The sequence below is a fragment of the Carcharodon carcharias genome, chromosome 5 (assembly GCF_017639515.1).
Source record: "Carcharodon carcharias isolate sCarCar2 chromosome 5, sCarCar2.pri, whole genome shotgun sequence".
NCBI classification, from domain to species: domain Eukaryota; kingdom Metazoa; phylum Chordata; class Chondrichthyes; order Lamniformes; family Lamnidae; genus Carcharodon; species Carcharodon carcharias.
The window spans coordinates 121,811,891-121,831,006 of record NC_054471.1 but is presented as its reverse complement, the minus strand read 5'-3'; the positions used below and the strand labels follow the sequence as shown (position 1 = coordinate 121,831,006).

The 19,116-nt window shown below is 42.7% G+C and overlaps 1 protein-coding gene across 2 annotated transcripts in view; it reads left to right on the top strand.

Moving 5' to 3' along the window:
* The window catches only part of lama2 (laminin, alpha 2), a 588,604-nt gene that overhangs the window by 310,684 nt on the left and 258,804 nt on the right, over positions 1-19,116 (top strand). For both annotated transcript variants that reach the window (XM_041187590.1, XM_041187589.1), the window contains exon 18: positions 2,361-2,447. In XM_041187590.1, the coding sequence (XP_041043524.1) occupies positions 2,361-2,447 (87 nt within the window). The remainder of the gene's footprint in view (positions 1-2,360; positions 2,448-19,116) is intronic.

Sequence of the window (19,116 nt, the reverse complement as noted above, 5' to 3'; positions counted from 1 at the left end):
ACTCTCTGCTGGTTGGAGTGATATCAAGCACAAAAGAAGAAGGTTGAGGTTGTTGAAGGTCTATTTTCTCAGTTTCAGACATCACTGCAGGAGTTCCTCAGGGTAGTGTCCTCGGCCCGACCACCTTCAGCTGTTTCATCAATGACCTTACTTCCGTCATAAGGTCAGAAGTGGAGATGTTTGCTGATGATTGCACAATGTTCAGCACCATTCGCAACTCCTCAGATAATGAAGCAACCATGTCTGAATACAGCAAGACAAGAACAATACCCAATACAAGTGGCAAGTAACATTCACGCCACACAAGTGCCAGGCAATCATCACCTCCAGCAAGAGAGAATCTAACCATCGCCCTTGATGTTCAATGGCATTACCATTGCTGAACCCCTCACTATCAACATCCTGGGGGTTACCATTGACCAGAAACTGAACTGGACTAGCCATATAAATACTGTGGCCATGAAAGCAAGTCAGAGGCTAGGAATCCTGTGGTGAGTAACTCACCTGCTGACCCCCAAAGCCTGTCCACCATCTACAAGGCATAAGTTAGGGGTGTGATGGAATACTCTTCACTTGCCTGGATGAGTTCAGCTCCAACAACACTCGAGAAACTTGACACTATCTAGGTCAAAGCAGCCCACTTGATTGACACCCCATTCACAAACATTGACTCCCCCCAGCACCAACGCACAGTGACAGCAGTATGTACCATCTACAAGATGCACTGCATGAGCTCACCAAGGCTCCTTAGGCAGCACCTGCCAAATCCACAACCACTACCATCCAGAAGGACAAGTACAGCAGATAAATGGGAACACCACCACCTGGAAGTTACCCTCCAAGCCACTCACCAACCTGACTTGGAAATATATCTCCATTCCCTCTCTGTCACTGGGTCAAAATCATGCAACTCCCTCCCAAAGAGCACTGTGAATTTACCTACACTACATGGACTGCAGCAGCTCAAGAAGGCAGCTCACCACCACCTTCTCAAGAGCAATTAGGGTTGGGCAATAAATGCTGGCCCAGCCAGCGACAGCCACATCCCATGAGTGAATGAAACAAAAAAGAGTCTCTGTGCACTCTATCTATCTTGTGCCACACTAACACAACCCCCCACCCCCTCTTATTTTGGAGTCTCCATACATCCTCTCCTATTCATACAGTTTGATTCTCACCAATCACCTTTGTGTCTGTGTTCTAGTCTTCCATGTCGGGCTCCATCTTCCCCACCCTTGGTTTCCTTTCAGCCTGTCATCGCCACCTGCCCGCCCATCCCTCAACCTCTTCATTCCACCGTATCACATTTTCCCTTATGTCTCTGTCATCCTTCCACACCACCACCACCACCACCCCACCTGCCCCCACAACTCCCACACACACCGGTCGCAATGCTGGCCCCTGTTTCAACGTGCAGCCCTGCCTGAGACCTGAGGCATACACTGAGTGCTGTCCTTCAGTAGTACAGAGGCACCCACTGTGAGCAGACTGACCCTACATCCGTACCAGTGTGGCATCACACTGGCATTGCTGAGGAACCGGAGCAGTGCTGTTGCAGATAGGTTTTGAAAGTTGCAATCATCTTGAAGTCATAAGTGAAGTAAGGGCGGACAGCTGTATGCCACTTAAATCCAAACACGACTTAGACAGGTCTAATTTCCTGCTGGTGTGGCATGTAATTGGGAGGAGGAATGTGATTCCAGCAAGTAGCATTTTTGTTGAGTATTCATGACATGGTAATGCATGCAAATAGCATTCCCGACATGGATCAATGGGAAACCCGACCCACCATTAGCCCACCATGAAAGTGGTGAGGCGAAAATTCCAAATTGATTTTCCATTTCCAGGACTCCGACTTTTGGCCCCACCCCCAATTTTCCGCTCCTGCCTGCCATGAAACTCACCACTGGCAGGATTGGAAAATACTGCCCAATGATGTCTAGGAAAATAAACAATTGTTAATCTTAGTAGCTAATTAAGCTACTAAGTAGCTAATTTGTGATTACAGTCAGATACACTGCTTTTCCCAGACCTTAGAGACACAGGCAAGCAGCTGTACATTCCTTTTTTTATATAGTACACCGTAATATGCTACAGGGAATTTCAAGCTGAAATGCCTTTGAGATGCTGCCATCCTATTACTATACTCAGTGTCGACCAAAATATCCAATAGACTTTCCAGAAACTGTTAGCTGGAATGAGATCCCTGTTCTATCTTTGGTGCCGGAAAAGAAAAGCAGTCCATGTCTGTTTCACAGTGATGATTTCAGTAAAGAGTACTTGGCTATGCAGCTGATACAATTTTTTTTGTTTTATCTTTTTGTGTCTGTGTCTGTGTCTGAACAACATGAACAACATAGTTTTAGTCCAACCTGTCACCTGGATTCTAGGGGAGAGATAATATGTGACCGGTGCCCTCCTGGATATTCAGGATCTCGGTGTGACAGGTAAGAAACTTTTGGCCTTTTAATTTTGATCCACAAGTAAAAGATTCACTGATGAAAAAAAATTCAAAGGGAAGTTTGTTGCAGAAAAGTTGTTTGTGAATTAAATTTTGCATGGACCAGAATCAACCTTCCACTTCCCTCACAAATAATATTTATTTATTTCTTCACTTTTTTATCAAGTTTATTTTAAATAAACAATATTCCACATTCTGTACTTTGTTTTTCTCATGTTTTGTAAGAGTAATCATTATTTGCTTATAGTTATAGCACATCGTTTTCAAAACAGATGATATATAATGACAATCATATTGTCTCATGCAAACTGGAAAAATGTCCTTTTTGAAGTATTTCTATTGGCATCTGGCACATGAATATGCATTTTATCTGAAAGTGATCAAACTGAAGTAAAAACCACCCTTTATATTTTCAGGGTGATTGAGAACAGTGCATAAATAAACCTGGCCACTTACAGTGTAGATCATTGAACTTGAATACTTCAGTCTGACATGTGTAGAAAATGTAACCTCTATTACCTTCAAACCTTTCTAAAGGTGGTCTTATGCTTTTATAATAGTGTTAACATAGGCTGTCACATGAAGTTGTTCCACCAAAGAAACAATTTAGGGTTTTCTGCTCCTGTTGAAAATTAATAATTTGAAATGTCAATATTTTCAGTTCACAGGCTTTTTGGTCTTATTAAAAATAAAATGGTGAGTCGATTAATAGTTAGGACACAATACTTTATTGAATTTCTAGTATTTCTGAACATAAGATTTTAGTTTTCCAGAAATGCAAAAACATAACATAAGTGATTACATAATTGGAACGTTCACACCATATTAGGAGATGATTCAATTAAAGAGTATGCTTTGATATACTGATAGTCATGTCAAAGAAAACATGTTATATTGGGACTGTCTGCAAATTTTACAGTTGAAAGAGACACCTGTCATCATGTGTCACTGTAGCAGAGGGCTATTTCTGTCAGGCTACTCACACTACTCAGTGGGGAAGCTACGGTAAGTAACAGCTGCTGCAGTACATATTATTTTAGAAGCAAAGGAGCAATGGGAGCATAAAGGTGCCAGCACAATAAAGATAAAATGAAAGAAGCAAATATGAAATAAGCTTAAAAATAATTGAGTTTCCCATGATTATTAAACATAGCTTGTATGAAGTGTGATAAGCTGATTGAAATATATCAGGAGCTATTCATAGTTGAATCATATTTTAGTCTGTTATTTGATAGTTGTAGATAAACTCAATTTGAGACCAGACTTTATCCATCCTCACCCTGTTCCAAAATGAGAAAGGACATTGGATTTGCAGAATGGTTCTGGATTCTGATTCTGGTATCTTTTATTTTCTTTGAAATGAAGGATATGTAAGTTATATTTAAGTTACGAGAGGGAAGGTCTGTGATAGGGTAAAATAACAAACAATGTCATGGTTCAAAAGCCAAAGGGAGTGGTAATGGCTGCTGGCATCCCATTGGCCCATGACAAGGGCCTCCAGATGCCTTCTCTATATGTCATTTCTCATGGGACGTAGAGGGGGCTGCCAACAATAGACACCCAGGTGCATTAATGCATCATCAGACAGCTGGTGCGAGTGCACTTCAATGCCGGGACCTGCTTGAACAATCCCTCCACATGTGGCAAACCATCCTGCACTACCAATTTTAAACCTCAACAAGCTGAACAGTAAGTGGGGCTCATCCTGGCGGGGTGGAGAAAGTCATTAACCCCCTTGCAGCACTGCATCCAGGATTGGGGAGAGTGACCCCACAGCTGCTGATCACCTCTGCTATCTCTGTCCAGGCTACCTTGGTCAGGTGGCAGGGTTTCTTCTTGCTGTCCCTTGGGAATAGAAGTTTTGCCTTTTCCCTTCCCTGTAGTCTGGAGGAGAACCTGCAGGGAGGCATTGCTAAACCATGGTGCCACGCGGTGTGTGCCCTCTGGCATGTTTGCAGAAGTCTGTTGGTCTGCCCCTTGTGTTCCCAGTTGAGTCAAAAGGGTTCAGGGGTTTCAAGTGCACCCTAGAGATTTGAGGGGTCTTCAGTGTAGCCACAGGGGTCTTTGCCACGACAACTCAGTTGAGCATACAGATTAAGTGAGCACAGTGTGTAGGTCTGGCAGCCCTTTAAAGATGATGCCAGTGCCTGCATTCCTGTCAGGTGATGCTATGATCGATGCCTCTCTGCCCACCACTGCACTAGGATTAGATGGGCCCTATGCTACCAAGATGTTAATTGGCCAGTCGCCACGTAATTGTGGTCGCCATTCATATCCTCTCCATTTAGAGATTGTGTCCACTTCTGTGTCTGCTGCCAAGACCCCACCATGGGAATTAAATTCAGCCTTTTATGGGCAGTATTGTTTACTAATTTCACTCCTGAATGGTTTGGCTGTAATTTTTAGACTCTGCCCCCTATTCCCGGATTCTCCAAAAAGCTGAAATGGTTCCTTTTTGTCTACATTACCAGTTTCCCTTAATATCTTCTAAGCTTTGATCAAATTATCCCTTAATGTTCTAAACTCCAGGAATACAAATTATCCTTGTAATTTAACTTAGGGAGCCCAGGTATAATTCTGGAAGTCCCATTTCCTTCTAGGCCAATTCTTCTTTTGTTTGTCCATGGGATGTGGGTATCTCTGGCAAAGCCAACTTATATTGTTCATCCCTAGTTGACCTTGAGAAGGTGGTGGTGAGCTACCTTCTTGAACTGCTGCAGTCCATTTGATGTAGGTACACCCAGAGTGCTGCTAGGAAGGAAGTTCCAGGATTTTGACCCAGTGACATTGAAGGAACGGCGATATATTTCATATGTGGCTTAGAGGGGAACTTGCAGGTGGTGGTGCTCCCTTGCACCCGCTGCCCTTGTTCTTCTAGCTGGTAGAGTAGACTTAAAGGTGTTGTCAAAGGAGCCATGGTGAGTTGCTGCAATGTACCTTGTAGATGGTATATGCTGCAACCACAATGTGCTAATGGTGGAGAGAGTGAATGTTCAAGTTGATCGAGGGGGTGTCACTCAGTGGACTGCTTTGCCCTGAATGGCTTGAGCTTCCTGAATGCTGTTGGAGCTGCACTCATCCAGGCAAATGGAGAATATTCCATCACATCATTCCTGATTTCATCAGATCATAAGAAATAGGGGCTGATCTGCTTGATTCAGCTCATCAAGCCTGCTGCACCATTCAATACGATCATGGCTGATCTGATTGTGGCCTTAACTCCACCTTGCTGCCTTTCCCCCATAACCCTTAGCTCTCTTGTCAATCAAAAATCTACCTAACTCAGCCTTGAATATATTCAATGACCCAGCCTCCATTGCTGTCTGGTGGAAGAGAATCCCAAACATACTGATCCTTTGAGAGAAGAAATTTCTCCTCTTCTATATCTTAAATGAGAGACCCCTTATTTTGAAATTGTGCACTCTATTTCTCAATTCCCCCATGAAAGGGAATATCCTCTCAGCTTCTCTTTTGCAGGGCATTGGCACTAACCACAGCCTCCCATGCTGTATTGGTGATGCAGCTGCCCATCCTGCATGCAGAGTGGGGTAGAGGATAGCATGGTAGGCCTCCATGGCGTTCAGAAGGTGCTCGAGAGACGCGTCACTGAAGCAGGGGGCTGCAGCCTTTTTGCCTTTAGGGGCCATCCTGTCTTTCTTATGGCAGTCTTGGGCTGGAAGCACTGAGAGGTGTGCGCGAGGCTGCACTTTAAATGTGGTGCCTGGTGTGATGAAGCGGCGAGGTGATGGCATAGCAGTGAACGAGACCCTGCCCACCATGGAAAGGGTGTGATTCCCAGGAGTGCATAATTAATGTAGTAGGTTTGGGATGATACAGCATGCAAAGCTGCCATTGCAGCCCACAGGTTAAACTTCCTTTTTCCCGCCTGCTATCGCATTTAGTGCAAATCTGGGATAATTCCCCCCCATATATCTGCTGCCTTGTCCTTCTAGATGGTAGTGGTCAATGGGTTTCTAAGTCGACTCTGAGGCATTGTCATGGGGAGAGCAGCAGGGAACTATAGGCTCCCCAAGCTCCTGGGTAATTTTAAAAAAACGTAGAAGACTTGAACGTATTCCTTTTGTTTGCAGAGAACAGAATATATGTCGCTTCTAGTAAGCATAAATGAGCAATGTTACAAGCTCAACTGATTATCTTAAATTAGCTCTTTGTGCAACAATTAGCACACTCAGGATTGTCAGTAAGTGCTGCCTAGTTGTGGAATCACATCTAACAGTAGACATTTTGTTTTGGGTTTTGACAGCGTGAGCTGTTTGAGTACAGTCTGTACTCTGCTTATTACAAATAACTGAAGGAACATGCTGTTTGATTTCAGTGCTGCTGCAATGCCTGGTATTTAGGCTGTAAGTCCCAGCTTTTGGCAGATTAAATCAAGCAGCATGTTCCTCCGGGTGTTGTTTCCTGTCACTCAGCTAATTTCATTTCCATGTTGCTATTGTTCCTTTTAGGCCATGCGCTCTAGCTTTGCTCACAAGCCATTGTGCGGCTCTTTACCAAATGTCCTTTGGAAGTCAACGTACACCACATCAACACTATTACTCTCATCAGCTCTCCCTGTTATCTCAAGAAAAAACTCCAGCAAATTAGTTAAACACAATTTGCTCTTAGCAAGTTGATGCTGGTTTTCCTTAATTAACTTGAATTTGCCCAAACGACTATTAATTTTGTTTCAAATTTTTGTTTCTAAAAGCTTCCCCACCAGTGAGGTTAAATGGATGGACCTGTAATGCCCGGCTTTTCTTTACACCCTTTTTTGAACAAGGGTGTAACATTTGCAATTTCCAGTCCTCTGGCAGCACCCCTGAGTCTAATATCATTTTAATAATCTATCCATATGGATCCTGATGTCTTTTTGGATCTTCGCTGCTTCTAGCTTTTCACCAATTAGAAAGCATTCTGACCTTTCCTTTTTAGGTCCAAAGTGGATGACCTTGCACTTGCCTTTTTGAAATCCATTTGCCATGCCATCTATCTTTGTGTCACCTATAAGCTTGGATATGTAGCTCTCTATCCTGCCATCTAAGTTGTTAATAGAGACAGGCAATTGCTGAGGCCCCAACACTGACCTCTGTGGGACACCACATGCTGCCAATTAAAGTACCCACCCATTGTTCCAACTCTCAGTTTCTTGCCCCTCAGCCAATCTCCTAACCAAGTCAATAATTTGCTCTCAATTCTATGAGTTTCAACTTTAACCAGCAGTCTCTTATGAGGGACTTTATTGAATGCCTTCCAAAGGTCCATGTGAATAACATTGGTAGACATTTCCTGCCACTACTCTAGTACCTCTTCAATAAATTTAATCAGGTTTATCAGTATGACCTACCCTTTACGAATCTAAGCTGGTTGTCTTTGATTATCTGAAACTATTCAAGGGGCAGAATATTACACTTGGCATGCGGGCGTGCACCTGACACGTTCAAGCGTAAAATGATGTGCGACGACATCGGACGTGTGTCCTGACATCATTGCGCAGTCACACGATATTTCGCTTGGTAGGCGCGCACCGGAGTCAGCTGCGCACCAGCCGATAATTAAAAGTCCTATTAACGCCTTTAACAATTTAATTAAATTCAAATTTACGCTGCCCATCCAACCTAATGGTTGGTGGGCAAGCAAAAAGACTAGCGATTTTGGGAAACCTCATCCACGAGCGGGGTGAGGTTTCCTAAACCAAATAAACATTAAATAAAAACTTTATTTTTGAATTAAAAACATGTCCCAGCTCATGTGACAGAGTGAGGGCACATTTTATTAAGTTTTACTCACCTTCATTTTTTTTTTACACAGCGCTTCAATCTCCCTGAGACAGCTCCGTCTTTCAGGGAGATTGAAGCGTTCTTTCTCACACATGCGCAAACTGCGCACTAGACTCGGCTCTCCCTCCTCCCCCTACCCGCACAGGCAGCGCGCAATCCACGCAGGGTGGACCTTAATTGGCCCATCCGTGTGAAATCGAGGTGCGGAGCCAATTGCAGGCGGCAGTCGTCTTCCTGACCGCCCCTACCAAGCACCCTCGGCAAAGGGCAAAACCCTGCCCAAGGTCTTCACTCACTATCCTTAATTATTCATTCATTCATGTGTGCTGTGCCTGAAGGCAAGCTCTTGACTCATTGTCTGCTGGTGCTTGACCTGTGCTTTTCTTTGACAGTTTTTGTCAGTGGTGGTTTTCCATTGTCTTCCACTCTCAGGGGCAGAACGAGGTGGCAGGTCCCAAGTCTACTTTAGCCAGAAAATGCATTGAATCCATGCTGTTAACATTATTCTGCGCCAATGCTAGCCATCTAGCCAACTGAGCCCCCTATTCTTAACTATACACTGTAGTAATTTCCAGACAACAGGTGCTAGGCTAACTGGTCTATGGTTTCTTGTTTCCATCTCTGATCCTTCTTAAATAGTGGAGTGACATTTGTTATTTGTCAATCTAAATCCCAAATCAAAAGAATTTTGGAAATTCAAAGTTAGGAAATCTGCAATGTTCTCATCTATTGTTTTTAAAACCCTGGATGAAAAAGAGCAGAAACTACCATGCAACCAGTTTAAATTGTAAAGCCTAGAGTTATTTTTATTTTTAATTTTCTTAACAGTGCAAATATACAGAAAGAAAAATAAGGAACAATTTGATATCCAAACTTAAAACTTGTGATTGATAATGCAAACCTGGCATTGTGGCAATGGGCATGTTACATTTTGACTGCTGTGTTTTCAGTAGCTTTATGAAATGATATTATGGGTGAGGCCAGCTGCTTTGCATAATATTGCAGTATTTTCAGTGTAGAGCACATGATGCAAATAAGGGCTGTGTTATGTGGTGCAGCAGCTCTTAAAGGGCTACTTTTAGCTAAAGGTAGAAATGGCTGCAGCAAGACTAGAATATTGACATCCAATCAAGATGCAACTATCAAGTGACTCCATTTTAAGGAAACGAAAAAGAAAACAAGGCCAACCATGCTGTGTCCAATTCATAATGGAGCTGAGCTTCAGTTCAGGATCTGAAACTTAATTATGAGCCATGAACCTGCTGGCATTTTTTTGATTCTTAGTGAGCCTACAATGCACTTAGTGAACAAGCACTCAATGCCACTCAATCCTTACTGAATTATTCTGATTTCAGTACCTGACAATACAGAGAAACAGCAACAAGCTGTCCAGCCAACCAGTCCATCTTTGCGTTTATCCTCTATAACAGCAGTAATTCTAATTCCATGCATGTGCCCTGTTCCCTTATACTATTAACCTCCTTTCCATCAACTATTCTCTCCAACTTATTCTTCAATGTTGATATGATTTCTGCTTGAGTGACTAACTCCAGTATGGCTTCATAGCTTCATGTCTAAAATGATTTTTCCTGTTTTCTGTCCTTAAGGTTTTGTAATCTTATATCCCTTATTGCACACATTTTTTTTTTATTCCTTCATGGGATGTGGGCTTCACTGGCTGGGCCAGCATTTATTGCCCATCCCTAGTCGCTCTTGAGAAGGCGGTGGTGAGCTGCTTTCTTGAACCACTGCAGTCCATGTGGTGTAGATACACCCGCAGTGCTGTTATGGAGAGAGTTCCAGGATTTTGAACCCTGGGACAGTGAAGGAACAACGGTATATTTCCAAGTCAGGATGGTGAGTGGCTTGGAGGGGAGCTTCCAGGTGTTGGTGTTCCCATTTATCTGTTGGCCTTTTCCTTCTAGATGGTAGTGTTTGTGAGTTTGGAAGGTGCTGTCGAAGGAGCCTTGGTGAGCTCATGCAGTGCATCTTGTAGATAGTACACACTGCAGCTATTGTGTGTTGGTGGTGGAGGGAGTGAATGTTTGTGGATGTGGTACCAATCAAGCGAGCTGTTTTGTCCTGGATGGTGTCAAACTTCTTGAGTGTTATTGGAGCTGCACTCATCCAGGCAAGTGGAGAGTATTCCATCACACTCCTGACTTGTGCCTTATAGATGGTGGAACGCTTTGAGGAGTCAGGAGCTGGGTTACTCGTTACATTGTTCTTAGCCTCTGATATGCTCTTGTAGCCACAATATTTATGTGGCTAGTCCAGTTCACTTTCTGGTCAATGGTAACCCCTCAGGATGTTGACAGTTGAGGATTCAGTAATGGTAATGCTATTGAACATCAAGGGGCGATGGTTAGATTCTCTCTTGTTGGAGATGGTCTTTGCCTGACACTTGTGTGGTGCGAATGTTACTCTCAACCACTTGCAACAATGGGGTAGAATTTCCACAGGAGTTCCGCTGATGCCATGCCATGTGTTCAGCAGAAGCCCCAACAAAATGAGATAAATTACTACTGTCACCACTTTTTTTGGATTTCCATTAATATGCTGCTGAAATTATGGTATGTGTCTGTCTACTTTGTCTAATATGTACTGCCTCCACCCAACAAGTACTCATTGTTTTATTTTGCCCTTCCCGACTTCAGTTATGCTTGTATTTTACTAGGTGGAGTGGAATAAACTAAGTGAAACACTATAGAGATACAGTGGCCTGAATATTTCAGTTGGCATGCTGGGGCGGGCCTGTAATGCCAATGGGTAAAATGACGCGTGATGACATTGAGCGTGCGTCCCAATGTCATCACGCTGTCTTGCGATGTTTCGTTCAGCGGGCGCGCGATGGAGTTGGCTGTGCAGCCATCGACATTTAAATGGCCTATTAAGGCCATTAAATCTATAATTAAGGTCAACTTTATGCTGCCCGTCCAGCCTTACGATTGGTGGGCAGACAAAAAGGCCAAGCGGCCTTTATGTTTTGTAGGTTTCCTAACGCTTTAAGTAAAAAAAAAATTTCTGAAGTATAAAAACATGTCCCGTCTCATGTGATACAGTCACATGAGGGGACATGTTTAATAAAATTTTTAATCCATTTATATATTTATTTGAAAAGCAGCTCCGTGCCTCAGGGAGATTGAAGTGCTCTTTCGTGCGCACGCGTAAACTGCATACCAGACCCGCTCTCTCTCCTCCCTCCGCCTCCACAGGTAGCACTGAGCGCTACTGCTCGTGTCTTACACTGGGCGGGCCTTAATTGGCCCACCCACGTAAAATGGCGGCACGGATCCAATTGCGGGTGGCGGTCAGCTCCACAGCCACCCCCACCCCCACCCGTTCCTGCCGAGCCTGCCCGACATGAGAAAAATTCAGGCCAGTGTCTCAGCTGGCTGTCCAAAAACCAGAGTAGACCAAAAACCGCATATTTTTACAATGTGCCATGTGTCAATTCTAACTGAGTAAAATAAAAAAAATTTGCCTGGACAATTCTGCTAGGTGGTACATTGGCACAGTGTGGTGCCTGAGTAGTTATCCCCTTTGCCGCTTGAGCACTGGTCTAGTTCTGTGCTCTGAGCAACCCTGGACTCCACTCGAGCTGGTTTGACCTGACCCACCCGTGGCCCAAACTTCCCAATCTGAAATCCGGCAAGATTTGAAATCTGGTATGACTTTGGTCCCAATATTGCTGGTTTTGAGACACAGTAGGTGCATTTTTCTATAGTTTTTTTTCTGAACTTGTCATCAAAGTACCTTATTCAGTGACAGCATTAACTCAGCAATTTCAATTTATATATTACTTTTAACAAAGAAAACATCCCAAGGCAATTCACACAGACCTAAGGAAAAATGTGTGGTTAGCTAAAGAAAGAGATAATAGGAGAGATGACTAAAAACTTAGTTAAACAGCTGGGTTTTAAGGAGGGTCTTAAAGGAGAAGACAAAGGCAGAGGGTTGCACAGGATTGCAAAAATAAAAGAATTGATGACGGTTTTAGCAGGAGATAGGCTGATGAAGCAGGCAGTTTTACAAAGGTGCAAGTAGACGGCCTTTGTTGCATTTGTTGCCTGTTTGTAATTGCCCCTGAGAAGGTGATGGTGAGCCACCTTCTTGAACTGCTGCAGTCCATTTGGTGTAGATACACCCACAATGCTGTTAGGGAGTTCCAGGATTTTGACCCAGTGAAGGAATGGTGATATATTTCCAAGTTGGGCTGGTGTGTGACTTGGAGGGACTTGGAATTAAAGGCGTTTCCATGCACCTGCAGCTCTTGTCCTACTAATTGTTAGAGGCCATGGATTTGGGAGGTGTTGTTGAAGAAGCCTTGGTGAATTGCTGCAGCACTCCTTGTAGATGTACACAGTGTAGCCATGGTGTGGCCACTGATGCAGGGAGCAAATGTTTAAGGTGGTGGATGGAGTGCCCATCAAGCAGACTGCACTGTACTAGATCATGTCAAGCTTTTTGGAATAACTAATCAGAAGAAGAAAATGATTCACTGCTCAATTTTCTTCTGAAAATTAAATATTTTACGTGTATCAGCACTTGTTATGCAAGCCACAGCTCTGCACAATTTAGCAAAACACTTCTAAAATGAAAACTAAATATATAATTAGTGATGGAATGTCAGCTTCTAATTACCTATTTCATTATTGATGAAATTATTTGTTAATTTTCATTCAACTGGGGCACGTCTAACCATCTGTGGCAGTGACAATTTACAAATACATGATGTGCCAAATACATGCCATCATGCTGTGTGGGAGCCCAAAACTGTTGCTGCAAGTAATAGTGTTTACTTTGTACAGAATAGCTTTTTAAAAATGTATATAATTTTGGCGAATTTGTATTCATTAGATTGAGGGTATCCATGCTACAGAATGGAATATCTTTATAGTTTGTACCTAGTTTGAGTATCATGCCTTCTGAACTAATTTAGCATGGGTCAGCTCTCAACCTTGATTTTGCCAGACCAGCAAAATCAATTTTGGACTGGATGTAGTGCAAGTGCACCCTAGCTCACAGTTGGGAGGACTTGTTTCATCAAATTTAGTGATGCAACTCCTCTATTTTAATAAAAACATGTATGAAAAGCCATTCACAAGATCCAGGGCTACTGCTGCTTGACATTGAAAGGTATTTGCCTGTCATTGTTCTGCTGGAGGCTGAAGGAAGCAACAAGGTTGACAGGATCAATGAGGGAACCAACAAACATTTTCTCATCTAATGATGAACTTTTGGAGATGATGCTGCAGAAAGTGCTACAAATGAAGATTTAAAATCCCTGGTGAAAGGGTAGAATAGATGACTGTTCGAATGCAGCGTTCCAGGTTGACAGTAACCTTCATACAAAGCATCGACTCCATCTAAATGGCCATTTGCCACACCAACAGTTAAATAACCATAAAACTTTCACACAGCATTTACCACTTTTTCATAGAATCTCTCAACACAGAAGGTCGAGGCCAATCAGATCATTGTGCCAACTCTTTAAAGAACTATCCAATTAGCCCCACTCTTCTGCATTTTTCTTGTAGCCTTGCAAAATGTTAATTTTCAAGTAAAAGTTCTCTTTTATAATTTACTGTTAAATCTGTTTCCTACATGCAGTGCTTTCTAGATCATCATAATTCACTCCGTAAAAAAAAATCATCTCATCTGCTCCCTGTGTTTTTTTGTCATTTATCTTACATCTGTCCTTTGTTACTGACTCTCCTGCCAGTGGAACAATTCTCTCTAAATAGTCTATTAAAACCCTTCACAATTTTGAACACCTTTATTAATTCTCCCCTTATCCTCCTCTGTTAGAAGGATGACTAATCTTACTTTCTCTCATCTTTCTACAGGGCAGCATTTTCAAGTCGATAAGTGGGGGTGGGGCCCGTTGGCCAACGCGTGAAATGATGCGGGGTGATGTGGGGACGCACACCTGATGTCACCCCGCGTTATATAGATTCTCAGTTCGACAGGCTCACAGCTGCCCGCCGACCTGTCAATGGCCTATTGAGGCCATTAAAGAAGTAATTAAAATGATTACTGGACCTACCCATCCAACCTTAAGGTTGGCGGGCAGGCGAAGAGCCCAGGCGGCCTTCAGAAAATTCATGAAACCTTATCCACGGGTGAGATGAGGTTTCATGAGGGATTTAAAATTTGTATTACATTTTTAATAAAAGTAATTGATATGCCCCAGCTCATGTGACAGTGTCACATGAGGAGACATGTCAATAAAATTTTTCTCATCCTTTATTATCTTTTTAAAAGTAACACAGATCTCCCTGAGGTGGCACTTTGCCTCAGGGAGGTGAGTGCGCTCTTTCGCGCTCATGTGGAGAATGTAGCCACTGTGCTTTTGTACATGATTCCAGTGGGCAAGCACATAACTCTGGTGGTGGCTTATCCCTTGTGATGTTGTCCTGTCACAATTGAGCTCTCCTTTAGTGCATGTGACCTCATGTGAACAGTCAAGGAATGTTGCATATTCTCAACTTTGCTTGCCACAGTTTGTTTTGTCTTTTAGCAACACTTGCAAATAATGAAGAAACACGTTGGCAAGTAAGCTAGTGGCTTTAGTAATATGACATAAATACAGAGAGAAATTATGTGAGATGTATAATTTGGACTAAATAAATGCTCCAGCCAAAAAAATAAAAACAAGAATTCAATATTGACTAAAATAACATCCCTCCACCTTATTTTACTAATTACTCCAAATCAGACTGTATCCATTTTGTGGAGGTGCCCATTGGACCCAGAATCTTAAAATTAAGCCTAATTTACATATTCAATTTCAGTAAACTGCATGCATGCCTGCAGCCAGACCGACAGGCATCAAAATCACACATCACAAAACATGCTGGGCAGCAATTCAGAAGAGCAAGAGCAGGATTTTCCGGTCCTGACACCGGTGAGCATTGTCACGGGCAGGATGGGAAAATTTGGAGATGATGCCTGTGCTGATGGGGCCAAAAAAATCCCACCCTAAGATTGGGGCCAGATATTCTGATTCACTCCTGCCTGCAATGGAATCTTGAACAGTTTACTCTAAAATAAAATGACCTCTACTTTGCCTGAACAAAGCATTTTAACTTCAACCACAGTGAGCAGCATTTACTTAAAACAATATCAAATCCAAAGGCTCTTAGTGATGGCTTTATAATATGAAACCTCCTACTATGATATGCATACATCATGTAGTTTTTGTTCAGTTGCAATGGCCAGATTGTTTTAGCTGTATACAGTTGATGGAATGGTTTTGATATAACCTCAGACCACCATCATATATGCACATCATATGCTGCATTTAATAAACGTGGACATGCCCAGTGGTGGAGGACTGAAGATAAAGAATGTGCAGCCCTGTACATATTAGACTTATCAATGAATTGCCTAAATTGAGGAGTCAGATTCATTAGCAATTAAATAGGAAAGGCTGTTACAACACCATGATGTACACAGATTATGTGACATGTATAAGTAAATTCTGTCATTGGATTAAAGAAGAGTTTCTCTCATGTCTAGTTCATAATGATTTTATTATAACTGCACCTCACGCTATTAAACTAGCTCTTGAACCAAATCTCCTGACTGGTTTTGTCAAACCCTTACAGACAGGCTTAAATGCCATCATATATTAGCTTTTTTTCCAGGTATACAGAATACATTTAGTGTTATAGTTATTCTGACATGAACTGCTAACTTGTTTGGGTTTGGGAAGGTCTCAAGCATTAATTTACATCTGAAATAAAAACAACAACCAGAAAACATCCAGTCGATCTGGCTGCATCCATGTAAAACAAATGTTTAACCTCCTATTTGTTTCCAGCATTTTCTGTTCTCATTACAGATTTCCAGCATCCTACTGCTGCAGTATTTAGCTTTTATTTTAATTTACATCAGAGCTGTCTTGGATTCAATTATTCCATCATTTCCTAGTGCATTTTGATAAAAAAAAGGGCACTATAAAAGCTCAAGGAGGAATACATGAGCATGCGATTGTTTAATTGGTACAAATTAAAGTTGCACACTCACATCCACTGGAACCTGGTTTGAGACATTCCACTCGTGTTTCAGTTAACACTTTAATAACCATCAAAGAGAAGACACTCATCCCAGTGAAAAAGAGCATTTTGTCTCTTGCTCCTCCCATGTTCCAGGTTGGCTGTGCTTCTTCTAATGTTCACCACATAACTCTTGAGTTGCACTGATGGCTGATGAGATTTCAGAATTTGTATGATATTCAGTACAAGAATGTAAGAAAGCATGAAATGAGAAAAGAAAGGTTACAGCTTTGGCTCAGTTCCTTTTAATTAATTAATGCATTGTCAATAAATCTAATTTTCTGATCTTAATCTTGTCAATTTTATAAAACATGTACCTGTTACATCTGATAGTAGAAAAGCGGCCATTGACAGCCACAAATATTCATTGGGGAGAATTTTCTGCCTACTGGGCGGCCGAGGCCGACCCAATCTCTGGTGGGCGGGGAGCTGATCCCCGCCGGAGAAGCGGGCCCTGCCGCCATTTTAAGTGGGCGGGCCAATTAAGGCCTGCTCAGCATGATGCCCAGCGGGAAGCGCTATGTGCTTCCTGTGTGAGCCGGTGGGGGGGCATTCCCCAAAAGCGAGAGTGCGCTCTTTCACGCATGCGCACAATAGAGCGCACATCTCCCTGAGGCTAAGTGCTGCCTCAGGGAGGTCACTTCCACTTGTTCAAACATTAAAAATAGAAAAATAAAAAAACCTTAACATGTCCCCATCATGTAACAATGTCACTTGAGATGGGACATGTTCATAAATTCCACTAAAACTTTATTAAACTTTTTTAAACCCTACATGAAACCTCATTTCGCCGGTGGATGAAGTTTCATGTTTTTTCAGAAGGTTGGACGGGCAGGTCCTTTAATTGTTTTAAATGTCCTGTCAATGGCCTCAATTGGCCATTGACAGGTTGGCGGGCGCACAGCTGATTTTGCTGCGCACCTGCCTTCCTGAAAATTTAAATGGTGCGGGATGAAGTCGGGGGTTTCCCCCGACATCATCCCATGTTATTTTGCGCATTGGTGAGCAGGCCCTGCCCCCTGCTCGCCAACCGCAAAATCCAGCCCATTATTTCTAGCTCCCAGCTAGTTAATTAAGTATTATAAAAGAAGGAAATATAGCTAGTCCAGCTATACAGAGTGAAAAATAGGCTGAGTGAAAAATATGTGTAAACCTAGATTCATTGAATAGTTTGGATGGCTTGCTGGATTTCATTATTTGTAAGTGAAATTAACTGGGCTACAATGCCAAAAAAATTAGGTTGTGTAGCGCATGTATTTTCAGTATTATAGGTGCTGTTTCAGTACTGAAATAGCGCGTGCATTGTGCACATGCACTTCTGGTACTAACTGAGCTAATCCTAGAACTCCATTCCTAACAGCACTGTGGGTGTGTATCTACACCACATGGACTGCAGCGGTTCAAGAAAGCAGCTCACCACCATCTTCTCAAGGGCAATTAGGGATGTGGAATAAATGCTGGCCTGGCCAGCAATGCCCACATACCATGAATGAATAAAAAAAGATTATCAACTACTTTCAAATTAGTTGCTGATTCATTTCTGTTGGCTACTGGTGTGTTTGTAGAAGTGTTTTGAGCCATCAAGGAATGGTGGGACGCTTGGTGAAGACCTTGGTTCTGACTTCAAGAGCTCTGCTCATAAGTCAAGGGTGGATTAGTTTCTATCCACCTTGGCCTGCAGCATGACAGGGAGAATGAACAAATGCAGCACAGAGGAGGATAAGCTGCTCCAGGAGAGAGGAGTTGCAAGACAGCTCTTAGCAGGAGGTGGTATTAACCCAGGATGTGCAGGGAACATTTCTCCTCTATTAGCCTCAGCAAAGGACAGTGTGCATAAAATGTCTTTACTCATTAAGGAGGTGCTCGCTGAAATCTGTCATCTGTTGCAGCTTGAACTGCAGCCTCAAGAGTAGGGTGACGTAAGTTTTGGAAGTTTTGAGGTATAAAACCCTTTTAATTAACATGCCTAAGTTATGAATTCTTAGTTTATAACAATGGGGTCCTCAGTTGTGCCCAACCAATCAAGGTACAGACAATCATATTTATGATTCAAGTAGAATTTATTAAACAAGATGTCACATATATTTAACAAAAGCAGTGAAGATAGCATGGAAGATTCTTATCCGTCAAGGCTCTAGGATTCCTTGAGTGCTGCCAGCACAGGCAATGTCATTCTTCTTCTGCCTTTGAAGTTACAATACTTTGAACTGCATTTCAGCAGAATTATGCCAGAGAAACAATGTGTCAATGAAAACTATGATTTTCCAATTTTTATCCCTAATTCTGACTATTAGGAAATAGTCCAAATTAATCTTGTTCATTGGCTTAAGGGTGAGAGTAATCTGGTGTCATCCCACCTTAGTAACTAGGTCAATGTGGACTGAAGACAAGTGTCCATGTCTTATTCCCCGGGCTCGGGCAGAGCAGTTATACAAACAATGTATGCCCTCCTTTCAATAATACAACCTACCACAAACAATTCATATAATTTTAGTACCCAATTCCTATGAATATTATGACAATTAAAAGTAATAATTCCTACCATAATGTGAGGAAAAGATGCCTTTTTGAAATATAGGGGAGAATTTTCTCCCCATCGGGGGGGCTGAGCAGGAGCGGGAGCGAGCAGGCATGCAGCCGATCACCACCTGCGATTGGCTGTGCGCCGCCATTTTACACGGGAGGGCCATTAAGGCCCGTCCAGTGTGACGCACACCCAGAAGTGCTGAGCATTCCCTGCGCGGGCCTGGGGGCGTGATGGGGGATGGGGAGAGGCTGAGTTGGGGCCTGCGCTCTTTTGCGCATGTGTGCG